Raw genomic sequence first — 15,145 nt, 5'->3', positions numbered from 1 at the left:
AGGCTTCTTAAGCAAATGACTAAAGATATGGAACAAAAATAAAGGGAAAAGTAGTTTTTATGATTTCCTAATATTGCTATCTTTAAACATATTCCCTATGGCCTCTTATCTATTCCTTATCCCCATTTCCAAGACGAGGAAGCAGAGGCTCCAACATGTCAAAAGGCTTTGACTTTGAAGCCAAGTACAGTTTCATTGTGAGACGTGCCTCTTGCATGCCAAGCTGTGCCCTCCATCTGATGTCTGCATATTGGGCCTTAATTTGAGAAGGCAAGTATGAAAACCCAACACTGAAATCAAGCTGATCACCAAAGACAAGGCTCACAACTGTCCTGTGGAGGTTCGCGTGGTTATTCCTCCTCTCTGTCACCATTTCAATTTCAGAGTTGATACTATTGCAAAGTAATTATACACTTGTCATAAAATATACTATAAATTGGGATCTTTGTAAATCCTACTATAGTGTGGTTCAAATGTGAATGTTTAATGATCCCAGAAAATGAGGGAAAAAAAACAGTCTTTGGGCTCCCTGAAATCCCTTCACCACAGTTGAATCTACTGTGTCAACTGAATAAAACACAGGGCAGCCCTCTTGCACCTGGACTGCACTCACAGCCAAATTTTCAGGTTTGGAACTGGCATTAAATTACCTACAATTGAATGTGTGGAAAATAATAGAAATTTATTTTGTCTCAAGAGAAAACTGTTCTCTTCCTATTAGGGGTTTTCTTTTTCTTTTTATAGTGGATGTCTGTACCTTTAAAGACCACGGAGCCAGGATGTAGGAAATATGTGATAAAAATATAACATATACAAAGGGCTTCAGAACACAATATGTAGGCAAATGGCCAGTCCACTTCAACCACCACACAGCACATCTTACTTTCATCAGGAAGTTCACATGCCAGTGTATTTTATTTCCAGCCAGACACTGGCTAATTTATGGCTCTGCCAACAATGCCATTTTAATTAATTTTATTCATCTTATTTCTCTTTCCTGTGCTCCTCATATCTCATCTGTTTGCATTGCCTAAATTTTAATTAAAAATCTTCTCCTCTCTAAGGAGCAATCTGAAGTGGCAAAAAATAATCACTTAAAATATTACAGTCATTAAAAAATTGGCTGTGGTGGAAGCCAAGCATTTTCAATTTTCCTACAAATGATGTTTTAGCTTCCTTTTAAAGTGCACTTTGTATCTGAATTGTCTGCCACCAGCCAGCTTGGCCATCAGAAATGGTCTTCCAGCTGGGTGGGCTGAGTGACAGCTCCTTAATGGAGGAAATGGATGGCTCTCGGCTCATGTGGAGGGAAAAACACACCAGGCAGGTTTCTTTCCATCTGCTGCTAGCCCTCTACAAGCTGGCATTGCCCAAATGTCCAGTGTACTCCTTTCAGCAAAAACGGTGCCATCAAGAAGTAAATTGTGAGGCTGTAGATTCCTAAAAGAATCATCAGGGTCGTTAGGCCCTAGAGAGAAAGTACTAAGAGTCGCTCCATGTTCTTTTTTTCTGAAAGCCTAATTAAACAATGGTAGAGGTGATTTAAGTACCTTTTACAAGTGCAGAGGTGAAGTCATTAGCATTTGCAGCAGAGCAGAGGGAGCAAGCTTAGGGAATGCTAGCCTGAATTGAGGAATTTTCACTGATGTTTCCTGCTGATGCCTTTTTGAATGGCAAATTCTTGTCACTTAGTTACACTGTGTTCTGCTTGTCAAATAAAGGACATTCATTTAGTGGCAAAGCAGAGAAATGCTTTTATTATTTTTTTGGCTGAAGAAAACACATAAAGACATAGGGATATGAAAATTATAGATTCATTGCTACTTAAGTATATATGATTTACCAATGCTAAAATAATGAAACAAGTAATTAATGTAATAACTGATGGCACATAGGAAGGCCCAAAAACAGAAAAATAGAACTAGCCATAGAATTTATGCCTTATTTAGCCCAAATAGATGAGCTAACTTATTATTAGTTATTAAATGTCAGCTCAACTACTTGGCATTTTGTTGTTGTTGTTGAAGTTGTTTAGGTTTGTAATTGTTAATGCACAAAAGTGAAATGAGTTTGAATTGGTGCTAAACAAAAGCAGCTGGGTATTAAAATGGAGAACAATTTTTTGGAACTTCATAATTTCAATACTTGTTTCACTTGGATTTTTAGCATACTGGATTTTGATGTCATTCAATGAAAGTTCATCTGTGAAGAAAGGTGGTGTTGGTCATTTCATATTCTTGATTTTCATCTGTTAGGAGATTATTTGGTGATCTTCCAAAATGTTGAAGGCTTTTTAAATGCAATTGATGGTTTTTATCTGCTGTAATAATGTGTGAATGTTTGTAGTATTTTTTTACTATATTGTATCATGGAACCTATTCTTGTATAATTTTCTAAAGGTCTTAATTTGATCTGAGGAATTTTGATAATTTTTATAATGAGAAACAAAAATATATTTAAATTTCTTCTGTTTCTCAATCAGCTACTACTAAGACTGTAAAATATGATAGTACATATCTTTTAAAAGTGTATATTCAGAAATAGATATTATTGGCACTTAGAATTTAAAAAGATATGCTGTCAATCCCTGAGTTTCTCATAACATATCAAGAGAGCAGATATTGTTGACTCCATTCTGCTGTGGGGTGTTCTGTATGTTGTGAATGTGTTGCTCTGATTGGTTGATAAATAAAATGCTGATTGGCCAGTAGCTAGGCAGGAAGTATAGGCGGGACAAGCAGACAAGGAGAATTCTGGGAAGGGGAAGGCTGAGTCAGGAGATGCCAGCCTGCCGTCCAGGAAGCAGCATGTAATGGCACACAGGTAAAGCCACAGAACATGTAGCAACATACTGATTAACAGAAATGGGCTGAGTTTGTGTAAGAGCTAGTCAGTGGTTAGCCTGAGCTAATGGCTCAGCAGTTTTAATTAATATAAGCCTCTGTGTGTTTATTTGGGTCTGAGCAACTGTAGGCCTGGGCAGGACCAGAAAAAAACCCAGCTACACCATTCTTCACCCTGAAAAGCTGAGGCCTAATGGGCAAAATGGCTTGTGCCAGCCCTTAGCCATCAGGTAGAAAAAAATGTGCTTTATTGTGCCTTCTCATCCCAACCTCCAGAGTCCCTGAGGATGGATGCAGCACCTGAGTTTTCGTTCTGTATCAGCTTGATTGTTTTTGGTTTCCAGTGGTTTGCTTTTCCCAGCTTTGATTTCCTTGGTTCATGTTAAGTGCTTCATTAATAAGTCAGACTGGAGGGAGACGTTCACATAGCCCCTAAGCAAGCAGACCCTGGATTCTCCTGCAGAGGCTGAGAAGCCCTCTGGAAGCCCAGGAACTGTCGCCTATGGGATGCATCTAGACTTCCTTTGTTAGTTTGGAACCATGATGATTTCAAAACATTGGGTTCCAAGCATTCAAAGTCCTATAATCAATTTCAAGATCCTTGAATGAGAATACAACACTAGCCTGGTACTGCACCCAGTACTCATATATGCAAGGCCTGCAGATGACCAACTTCTTAGAGTGTAGGGGACTCAATAGGTCTATTGCTCTCAAGTAACTCAGGAATTCACCTCTTGGAACAACCACAAAGACACTGGGCTCACTTGAGAGGAGAATCAGGTAACCAAGTTTACTATTTAAACCTAACAGGATGTTTCCAAGGCCAAGCCTCGAAGCTGGCATACAGAGAGCTCTCCTGTGTCTATCTGGTATTGAGTATTGGTTAGAAGAGCTCTAAAGAAATTTTAAAACAGTATAAAAAAAATGACACCCTTCTGTCTCTCACAGAAACTTCTTGAAGACAGATTAGTTTTATAGCCTACTAATATGAATATTTGTTGATAATGACTTAAGTGACAATTAATTTATTCATATTGCTATTTTTCATACTTGTCATGGTGAACATTATTTGTGTTTCACATGGTGGCAAGAGTGTGTTTTCAGTGAGAAAGTGTGTACTAGACACTGACTTTCAGTAGTTACACAGTTGTAAATGATATGTTTAGCTACTGAAAAATCCTTTGAAACATGTTTTCATTTTTCTGTTACACCAGTTTATTTTGTGAAAGTAGTTAGCAATAAGCTACCAAATTTTATAATGATTTTAGTTTTATATTAAAACTGTCTCAAATATACTTGTGCATCAAGTATATTAATAATGTTTAGAAGGACAGAACTAAATTACATAGTTTTAAAATATTAACAAAAATTTATGAAGTAAATGAAACCAACATTTAAATAATTAAATGGATGCCTAGCCAGAAATGACAAAGGCTATTATTAGGTGAACCATTCTTTAATTATAAAAACATCTCATTCAAATTATATTTCTTTTCACATGTGAAGGTATTTTACGTGTGCCATTTCCTTGAATATTGCCATTTCCACTGATGTCTGAGTCTGTGTATTAGTTTCAGATACCCATAGGCCACAGTGGATTGGGGTTCTGACCGTGAAGAAAGTCATGAAGGCCCACACCTGGGACTCAGTGGGTGATTTTGGGGAAATAACCTTTGCTGTGCTTGTTAGCATTGGTTCTCTTTCAGGTGGGCATGGTGGGGAAATCTTTAAAATTTATCTTCATTTGACAATTTCCATTTACTGTCATTTGAACTAAGTTCTACCTTTTGATTGATATGTCCATGCTAGTGATTGTATAAAGTGAGTTCAGTTTAACATCCATTGCATGTAACAAGAGTCCCAAGCAGTCAGTGCTTGCCATGTGGAAGTATTAGCTAAAATGATGGCAGGGCCCAGAAGACATGCGTGTGTCTTCTGCTGTGGACGGCTCCCTAAGGATCATGTGCTGCTGCTCTCTTGAACTTCTGAAAACCATTTACTATTCCACTTCAGTAGCAAATCTATTCCACCCCTGTTGGTTTTACCAGCTCTAACCAGTTCAGTTTCTAGAAGACCACTGAGAAAGCAATGTGTCAGAGTTCCTGGTGTAGCTGTCTATGACCTTGGTAGCCAGGCTCCCGTCTAATTGTCAGACTGGGCTAACATAACATCTTTGTAGCTTTTTGGTTGGTTGGTTGGTTTTGGTTTTTTTATTTTTTAAAAATAAAATATAATTAAATTATTTACCTTTTTTCCCTCCAATCCTTCCCATGCAATACCCTCTACCTTGCCCAAGATTTCATGACCTCTTTTTCTCTGTTATTTTACACATGCACACCTAAATATATAAATATTTATAGTAGGCTCAGTCCATCTTATATTGTTATATTGTTCATATGTAGGTGATTTCAGGCTGACCACTTGGTGTTCAATAACCAACTGCGGCTCTTACCTACAGAAGACTAACTTTCTCCACTCTCAGCATTCCTTGGTTGCTGGTAGTTCTTTGTCCAGACTTTGGGTCTTGTGTGATTTTTTTCCCCTTCCAATAACTTGACTGTTGGCATTGTCCTTATTCAGGTCTTGGTTATACACCTGTGCTGTTGAGACTCCATGGGTCTCACAACAGACATCCTGTTCTGGCTCTTACAATCTTTCCAACCCTTTGAAGATGCTCCCTGTGCCTTAGGTGCAAGAGTTGTGTTGTAGATGGATCAGCTGGGGCTGGCACCACATGATGGCTTGTTCTCTGCATTTTGATCAGCTGTGGTTTTCTGTGATGGTCTCTGTCTACTGCAAAGAGAAGCTTCTCTGACGAGGGATGAGAGCTACATTTGTCTGTGGGTCTAAGGACTCATATTTAGAATACAGCTCAGAATTATGCTGGTATAGTAAAGTGGGGATTACAGCTTTGTTTTGATGTATATATTTGTCACCCAACATAGATCTCTATCTGTCCTTTAAAGCAGATGAAGGTCTGCTCATCTGTAAAGTCTGCTTGTCTGGGTACCCCTAGAGGTGATTATGACCAGCTCTTATACACTTTTATACACTAATATGCTGCCTACCATTGAGTCCTATATCTGATATTTAATATTTCTCAACTAAACTACGATTATTTTTGTTGTTGTTGTTGGTTGGTTGTGCTGATAATTGAACAAAATTCTTCACATGTGGCCAGCAACTATTCTATCAATAATTACATCTCTAGTGATTTATGTGAATACACATACATACACATCACACACACACACACACACACATATATGCACATACATCACACACACACACACACACACACATATATGCACATACATCACACACACACACACATACACATGCATCACATATACGCACACACAAATGAAATAATTTTAAAATAAAAAATCATCGCCATGGCATTACTTCTTTCATACAATGAGCTGTTTAACATGTTTTGAATGCCTACATGCCAGTTGCTGTGTTGAGACCTGGTGAAATGTCCCTGCTCTGTAGAGCCATTGGCATAATGGGTATTTTTGTCCAGTTGTTTTTCTTCATCTCTACCTCATTTTAAGAGTATTAAAGATTAAATGAATGTTTGCCCTTAAACATGTTAGCATTTCCCTTTATGATTTATTACCAAAAAGCCATAATAAAAGCTTCTAATTTTGAGAAGGAGGCATTCAGTTTACTTAGCTCTAGATTTTCATCTTGTCTTTGACCATTTACATCAAGCTGAAAAACATATGCTGAAAAATAAATCACAAGAAATTATTTTTCCTTTCACAAGTGTTTTGTCAAAGAGTAACAGAGTTTGTGGTTTCCAAGCCACTCACTGGAAACGTGCACTTCTCAGTTCTGGTCAGAAACTTTTACTGAAAATATGGCTAAGAATATATGACCTGTCAGGGATGACTGTGACCTTTTCAGTATCCCATGCTTTCATTAGCTGGCTATTCTACTCATATTCCACTTACAGACAAATTGCGAAAGCCTTGAATGGCAAGTTAGAACTATATGGAATATTGAAAAGGTCACTGTGATTTAGCCTATAACCACAGAATTGAAAATACATGACAAGTCATTATCAGACTTAATTCTCACAACAAGGGCTGTGGTAAAGATGGGATATTATTCCAATTAAAATATTCTTGTCTCATACTAAAGGCTGAAATGGCAAAGCTCAAATGCCCTCATGACTCCTTTTGTGTGATGACTTAATAAGTTAGAAAGAGATTATAATTGAATTAAGCAAGGCGAAAAGGAGGTAACAAGCCCTTTTGATTTGCGAGTCCATCGTAGAGGGAATAATGTAATGACTTTCCTGAAAACTCTAATTATACATAAGTAAAACAGATACAAAACCAATTCAACAGCCACCCCATGCTCTCTTTTTTTATCTACAGCATAGCTGTCAGTCAGATGGGAACTCCATTTATTTCCATGGAAATGAAGGCAGCGAGTTCAATTTTGCCACCACCCGGGATGTAGATCTTTCTACAGAGGATATTCAAGAGCAGTGGTCAGAAGAATTTGAGAGCCAGCCCACAGGGTGAGTAATTGTTATCTCCCATGCTGTGTATACCACCTACCTTAACTCCAGTAGACACGTTTTAAATGCATATCGTCAAATAGCAAAAGCATGCTGAAATCAGCACTGATGATTTTTATCACAGACAAGCCAAAAGGGGGACACTTATCCTGAGTCTCTATTAAGTAACAAGGTACTTTTATGCATACTTAAAAAGTTGTGATTGCAAATACCTCATGACTTCATATATAGCTCATATTATTTAGCTTTTACTTGGAGAAAAAAATTTTCAATATTAGAAATCAAAGTATTTCCACCACAATTGTATTGAGATTTTTCAGTTTTCCTCCTGGCGACTGAGACTTACAGATACTACTACCTGATTTTCATTGAAATGTGGCTTTGACCCATAAAAAAGCTACTTGGGGAATATAATTTATCTTTGGAAGACACATAAAAGAGGTATTTGGGACTGGGGTTCAAGGATGGGCAGCCAGAAGCACTGAGGGTGTTTGGCAGTCGGTGTTTTCTTGATGTTTTGTCTGATCTGCCTTATTCTGGGACCTTCCTGCCTAAGATCACTTACTAGGTGAGTGATGCTCTCAGAAGTTCCAGTTTTTCTGGGGATATAGCTCAGTAAATGAAAATGTTTGTCATGAAAGTGTGAGGACCTGAGCCACCCATGTAGAGTGAGCATCTGCACCCAGGGCGTTTGTGAGAGAATGGGAAAGCCCTGGGAGCTTGTCTGGCCAGTGGAGAGGAAACAGCAGAGGCCGTCTTAAACAAGATAGGTGAGGCCTGATGCCCGAGCTTGTCCTCTGACCTCTGTGTGTGACCATGGCACATCCATACCCCTGTTCACTCACACCCACACCCACACACATGCACATGCAGAGAGGCCCAACAGGGAGACAAACTTTGAGTTCAAAGTCATCAGGAGGCTGGGGAAGAAGGATCCTGAGTTCAAAGCCAGCCTAGGCTTTGTAGCAAGATCCCATCTTAAGATAAAAAGCTCAACTGACGAAAGTCCAGAGTCAGAGAGGCAAAGGGTATTCATAGGAAAGATGTTCTAGAGATTTCCCACCTGGACTTTCCTTTCATGTTAACTGTGTGAGGAGCTGGTTATCTATAGCAGATTGACCCATGGGCATGTCTGTGGGGGGGTGGGGGATCATCTTGATTGTTGATTGATAGAGAAAATCTTTGCCTAGTTGTGGGTAGCAGCATTCCAGGCCAAGGTCCTAAGAGCTGAGCAAGCTAGCTGTATGGAAACAAGGAGGCTTGCGTGCACTTATTTGCCCTGCTCTTAACTGTGGAGTAATATGACGAGCTGTTTGAGTTCTGCCTTAACTCCCTTTAATGGCGGTCTGTAACCTAGAGTTGTAAACCAGATAAACTTTCTTTCCCCTAAGTTGCTTTTGGTCAAGATATTTTAATTGCAGCAACGGAAATAAATGAAAAATAATAGAACAGAAATTGACTTTATATCAAAAGATACCAAACCTACATTAGAACATGTAATAATCCAGAAACAAAGCTGAGATATATATACATGATTACAGATCAAGCATTTCAGTCTAATAAAAATACTAATGTTGTAAGAGTTTTTGGCTAAAACCAAAACATCATCATCACAAACAAAAAGGCTAAAAGGAGACTTATGAGGTTGACATTAAGGTTTTTTTTTTTTTTTTTTTTTTTTTGGTTTTTCGAGACAGGGTTTCTCTGTGTAGCTTTGCGCCTTTCCTGGAGCTCACTTGGTAGCCCAGGCTGGCCTCGAACTCACAGAGATCCGCCTGCCTCTGCCTCCCGAGTGCTGGGATTAAAGGCGTGCGCCACCACCGCCCGGCGCTTTTTTTTTTTTTTTTTTTTTTTTTTTTTTTTTTTTCTGAGACAGGGTTTCTCTGTGCAGCTTTGTGCCTTTCCTGGATCTCTCTCTGTAGACCAGGCTGGCCTTGAACCCACAAAGATCTGCCTGCCTCTGCCTCCCGAGTGCTGGGATTAAAGGCGTGCGCCACCACCGCCCGGCCGACATTAAGTTTTGAAGTGTGAAAGGATCATGAGAAGAGAACCCAGGCTTTTCTATATCTGGAGTGAAAATTCTGGTTTAATGAACTTGCCAGATGTGGTTTTATTGGTCTATCAAAGAATGCTGATATAATTATTTTTATCAGAGCTTCAGGGGAGAAAAACTTTTAACAAAGTCAAATTGATGTGTGGAGCATTTATATGTAGCGTGAGAAGTGACAGAGAAAAGCATTAGGTTATGTCGCTTGTCTGCAAGTTTATTGCTTGTTTGTCTCAGTCTTCCGGTAAACCACTGCCATCCAGAAACACAATTTGCCATTAGACGGTCACCTTCTAGAGGTAGCAGGCAGATGGTAAGTCCTCCATTCACAGAGTGACCAGTTGAATGGATTGTATTCTGAGAACTTGGAAAAAAATCCTAATTAAATATTAATAGAGATATACATTCATACGTTTTACCTGTTTTCCTTCCATAAGAATTAGAGAGTAAAAGAATATACTATCCTAATAAATAGTATATTATAGTTATTTTTGTACACATGGCCAGGGTGGAAAGAAAATGCCAGTCACTGTGGCAGTGCTTTTGGAAACCATTTCTCCAGTTTCTCATGTTTTCCTACTATTAGAATCTGAGCATTTGATCTCCTATCACAAGGCTGTGAGCATGTGCTTGCACGTCACTGGTCTGTCCCAGCACTGATGGGCATTTTCTTTTAGGAGAATGTTAAAGCTTTAGTTTTGTTTGTTTGTTTGTTTGTTTCTAAAGAAGACACATCTGTTACTTCAGGGGGGAGATGCTCCAATAGATACACTGATAATTTATGTGTGTCTTTCTGAACTTTACCTTAACCTTACAGACACATCATTTAATTAACAGCTACAGTGTCTCACCTAGCTAAGACTGTCTGTAGGTGGGAAAGAGCTTGGTAGAATGACACATTGTTACAAAATGTAATTTTTATATATGCCTTGTAGTCTTGTATGTTTGTACTATTTAATTATCTTTTGAAGACATATTTTGTCACCAGTATGTCCATGACACAGCAGAATCTGCAAATTAATGACTATTAAAATTTTAATCAATATAGCACGCTCCATCTTCACCACCTGTCCCAAATCCTTACTCTAAGTCCTTGAAAATTACAGAAAATGAGAAAATGAATCTCTGATGAATGATAAAACAAGAAGGTATCTCACTAGGTAGGCCAGAAATTTTGGAAGACTTGGGGGAGAGAGGCTGTGGGGATGGGCATGAACCTAGGATCTGAGAGGTGAGAGAAGGAGGCTACTATGGTCCAAAATGCTCATTGAGTAAGACACCATATATGGCATTTCAGCTTTGCTCCTGGTATGGGTACTGGGTTAGGGTGGGGCTCTGAGTCACTGCTGTAGGGACTATTGAATGACTTCAAATGCAAGCTCCTGTTTCCAGGAAGGAACAATGAAAGTGGACATCTGGAAATGAGCTTCAGAGCAGTGAATGTCCATGGTAATCCTCATCCATAGTGCCTCACCTACCACACAGCTCCATGGTGATCCTCACCCATGGTGCCTTACCTACCACACAGCTCCACGGTGATCCTCACCCATGGTGCCTTACCTACCACACAGCTCCATGGTGATCCTCACCCATGGTGCCTTACCTACCACACAGCTCCATGGTGATCCTCACCCATAGTGCCTTACCTACTGGGCAGCTCCATGGTAATCCTCACTCCTGGTACCTTTACCTACTGGGCAGCTCCATGGTGATCCTCACCTGTGGTGCCCTACCTGGCGTTTTCACACTGACAAAGTACAGAAAGCAGTTTCAAAAAATGATGTAGTTCAGTGATTCCCAACTGTGGCTCATGGCCCCTAGAAATTACTAGATATCTCCCAATTATAAATATATGTCTAAGGACAATATATGTTCAAGGACAAATTACTAAACTGGGTATTTTAATCTTGAGTCTTTGCATCACACACAAGATGAAGGAATGTAGAGGTTGGGGAAGTGGCTCACTTGATAGAGTTCTTGCCAAACATGAGTGAATGCTGAAGGCTGATCCCCAGTGTCCACGTTAAAAAGCCAGGCATGGTGCCATGCACTTGTGATCCCAGTGTTGGGGGGAAGGGTTGGAGATAAGAGAATCCCTGGACCTTGCTGACCAGTTACCCTCACCCAGTCAGCAAGCTCCAGGTCAGTGAAAGACCCAGTCTCCTGAAAACAAAATGGATGGCTCCTGAGGAACAGCACTCAAGTTTGATCCAACCTACATATACACATGTGCACACACAGGTGCATGTGTGTACATGTGAACACAGGAGCATGCACACACATGGGAGTAATATGTCATATATACTGAAATGGTATTTTTAACCTGAAAACATTAACACTTCGAATACAGTTTGACAACATGGCTATTGAACAAAACAGTAGTAGTCTCCCCGGCCCCAGGCCTATGAATTCCCTAGCCATGGATTTTAACCATGTTTACAGTGCCAGGCATAGTCCTTCATATGCAGCAGGCTTTAGCACAGTGTTGCCACTCTGTGTGGTAGGCTGGTGGTGTGGCACACGGGGTTGAGCGCTGGCTTAGAGCATCGCTATCCCAGCGCTATGAAAGGGAGCCAGCTGGTAGAGTGTTGGTCTGTTTGGTTTCTCTGTGCCCTGCAACCAGTGGGTGGTATCATCAGCAGTCATCGTACCACCCAGTTATGATAATCAACCAAGAGAAGTCGTGATACATGACACATAAATGCTCGAACATGGTAAAAATTAGCTGTTATTCACCCATGCTTACTGTCAGTAATATGATATTGCCAAAATGATGCTCAAAAATTATATTTGTATTATTTAATTAAATATGAAAGAAACACAAAGTAAATAGACCAATAAATTAAGTCTTTCTCAAAATATACAAGTAAAATATGTCACTGAGAAAAAAATACTTAATAGCCTGATGAGATGGCTCAGCAAATAAAGAACATTCATGATATGCTCAGTCACAGGAGTTCCACCCCCAGAACACACAGTGGAAGGCCCTCCACACAGGCTGTCCTCTGACCCACACACATATGCATCACACACACACACACACACACACACACACACACACACATAAATGTAAAAATTAATTAATTTAGATGATAGCTGGATTTGTTTAGAAGTCATATAAGATGCTCAGAGAGCACTGGACAATCAGTTACAAGCTGCTTAAGGGCATTGCTTCCCACCTTACCTTTCCTTTGGTCTACATCCTAATACTGCTTTCTTAATAATAGAATGGTTTTATATTAAAAATTAAGAAACAGTAATTTTAAAATGTCTAAAATGTACACTAAAACTGTTCTTCACATAAATTCTAAGGCAGTGCAGAAGACCTACAGAAAAATAAAACACAGATTTTTTCTGCTAAATATCTCTTCATTTGTAGTGGTTTTAGTAATAATGTGTTATATACCATAACAACCATGATTGTTACTCTGATGATTGTAGTAAAAAAAGAATAAAACATTCATTATAGTTTTAAAAAACCTTTTGAACTGCATTTATCCTATTTTAAAACAAAACAAACAAAATGGTGTTATGTTTACAGGAGAAAATGAAGCTAATTTACTGAGACTCTGGAATGTCTGAGTTAGTGTATGCTTTTCTCTAAGCAGACTCCAGTCTAGGCCATGTTATTGTTGTAGAAAACTCTGTGTCTTCTAACCATTGTGAAACTAGCATTCCAAATTAGTGCTATTCTGGTCATGTATGCTTAAACATGATGCATGTAATAAAAACCAGAAACAAAATTGAATGTGAGTAAAACATGGGGAAGCAGTTGAAGAGGAGAATCTTTGAAATGCAGGGCATGCTGCGAAACCTTCATCTAGGGCTCACCACTTACCTTCTCCTATGATGTAATGATAGAGGGGAAATCCATAAATGCAGTGAAGATGGGAAGACTCATTGAAGCCTCAGTACACACCTTGCTAGACTTCAGAGGACCCCTGCTGGAGATAAACCTCATGAATATAAATTAATGTGGAAGGGTCTCCACCAGTGCCACATCCCTTATTAAATATCAGAGACTAGATCCCAAATAGGAGCCTTACCAATGAAATGAACTTTTTCAATCTCAGAAAATTCATATGAGGTTTAGAAAACATATAAATTTGGTAAATACAGACTCAGCCAGCCTTTGTTCTGTGTCCAAGCACACACCTAACGTTTCTAATCTGTAGGTGCTTTAACTCATCCTGAAGAATGTAATAAAACAAGTTTTCACACATAACATGAAATGTTCCATTCCTTTAGTGCCCTGTATGCCAGTATTGGTGGAGGAACAACTGGCTGACATGGTAAACTTTTCCTTTGGTTTCCTCTGAAAAGTCTGTTTGCTAAAGAAAACATATGAAATCAAAATCCAAAGCCCCCTCATGTGGATTCCCGCTCCGCACTGTTAAACCTTGGCAGCGCTCATCAGCGGCTGTTCCCCTCATAAACTAAAAGGCACTGTGTGAATCATGTTCTCCCTGTTACATCTCAACTCAAATTTTAAAACAACATATTGATACATTAAAAAGAACCTTTTAGTCAGTAACTATATTAATCATTTCAAAAAGATTATCTACCAATTTATTTAACCAAACCCCCTGCTGATAGACAAGGAATGCTGTAACAAACATTCTTGTATTTATTTAAGTGTTTATGGATGATAAATCCCTAAAATGGAAAAGGAAAATTAGAGATTCAGATACATATGAGCACTTGTACATCTGTGTGTATTGTGTGATTTCAGTTGGCAAGCTTCCCTCAGAGACTGTATCGTTCTGGAAATTACCGAGGTATGAGCTGATTAAAAGACAGTTAATCCTAACAAAGCATCCTAAATCAGCTGATAAGGCCACTAGCCTTCCTGCTAAGAAACCTCTTTAGATTGTTTTTGCTCATTAGACTACGTGTCTTTGTGACACAAAAGATAGTCTTGTTTTAAAGCTATAAATTAAATATTATTGTGACCTTAGTATTTCTGAAGAACAAAGTTGCCTTAGGCATTGTATTGATTTGAAACTTTTTTCCTTCCCTCAGCATCACCTCTGACTATCCGTAATAAATAATAGATTCAAATGTATTTATAATAAATAAGATAGGGCTTTTTATTTTTATAATTAGTCATAAAGGGGTAAATATAAAGTGGTGTGTTGTAGAGAGCTCGTCCCTAGGCAGACGCTCCTTCAGCTGCAGTTCACAGGGAACAGAACTGCAGTTCTTCAGGGAGAGCCATTTAAAGCACAGAGGATCAATACTCCTGTTGAGGGAACTTGCCATACCATCCAAGAAACTGCTAAGACTGTACAACTCCTCGGGTAGCCACTGCTGGGCTCACAGATTGGGTTATAATTTCATTTCATGCAATTATTACAGTAAGAAAAAAATCAGGACTGTGTCACTTTTTAACTGGAAATGACCGCAGTTTGGGGACCACACCGCTGGAGCCTGAGTCCAGCGAGCTCACACTTTCTCCCAGAAGGCCTTGGTAGCACTATATTCCACCATGAGCACTTTGCCTCTGAACATCTTTGAGCTGGTTTATACAAATTCATGAAAGAATGAACGTATGCTCTAACAGGCTCCTACTGAATTTTTAATAAATGCAGGCTAATTTATTCAAAGCAACAAGACTTTTATAAAAGGTCTAATTTGTAAAACTTGAGAAAAGCACATTGCTTTCATCTTTCTGTTCAAAATAGGCTGAATTGTTTGTGCCATTTGATTATAAATATTTGA

At 39.0% G+C, this 15,145-nt stretch overlaps 1 protein-coding gene across 3 annotated transcripts in view; it reads left to right on the top strand.

Moving 5' to 3' along the window:
* Reln (reelin) overlaps positions 1-15,145 on the top strand; it is a 457,868-nt gene that overhangs the window by 278,322 nt on the left and 164,401 nt on the right. For all 3 annotated transcript variants that reach the window (XM_028890934.2, XM_037203573.1, XM_028890933.2), the window contains exon 11: positions 7,232-7,377. In XM_028890934.2, the coding sequence (XP_028746767.1) occupies positions 7,232-7,377 (146 nt within the window). The remainder of the gene's footprint in view (positions 1-7,231; positions 7,378-15,145) is intronic.

Source organism: Peromyscus leucopus, chromosome 3, assembly GCF_004664715.2.
Source record: "Peromyscus leucopus breed LL Stock chromosome 3, UCI_PerLeu_2.1, whole genome shotgun sequence".
Lineage (NCBI taxonomy): Eukaryota > Metazoa > Chordata > Mammalia > Rodentia > Cricetidae > Peromyscus > Peromyscus leucopus.
The sequence above is the reverse complement of the archived record's forward strand: the minus strand, read 5'-3'. Positions and strand labels throughout refer to the sequence as shown.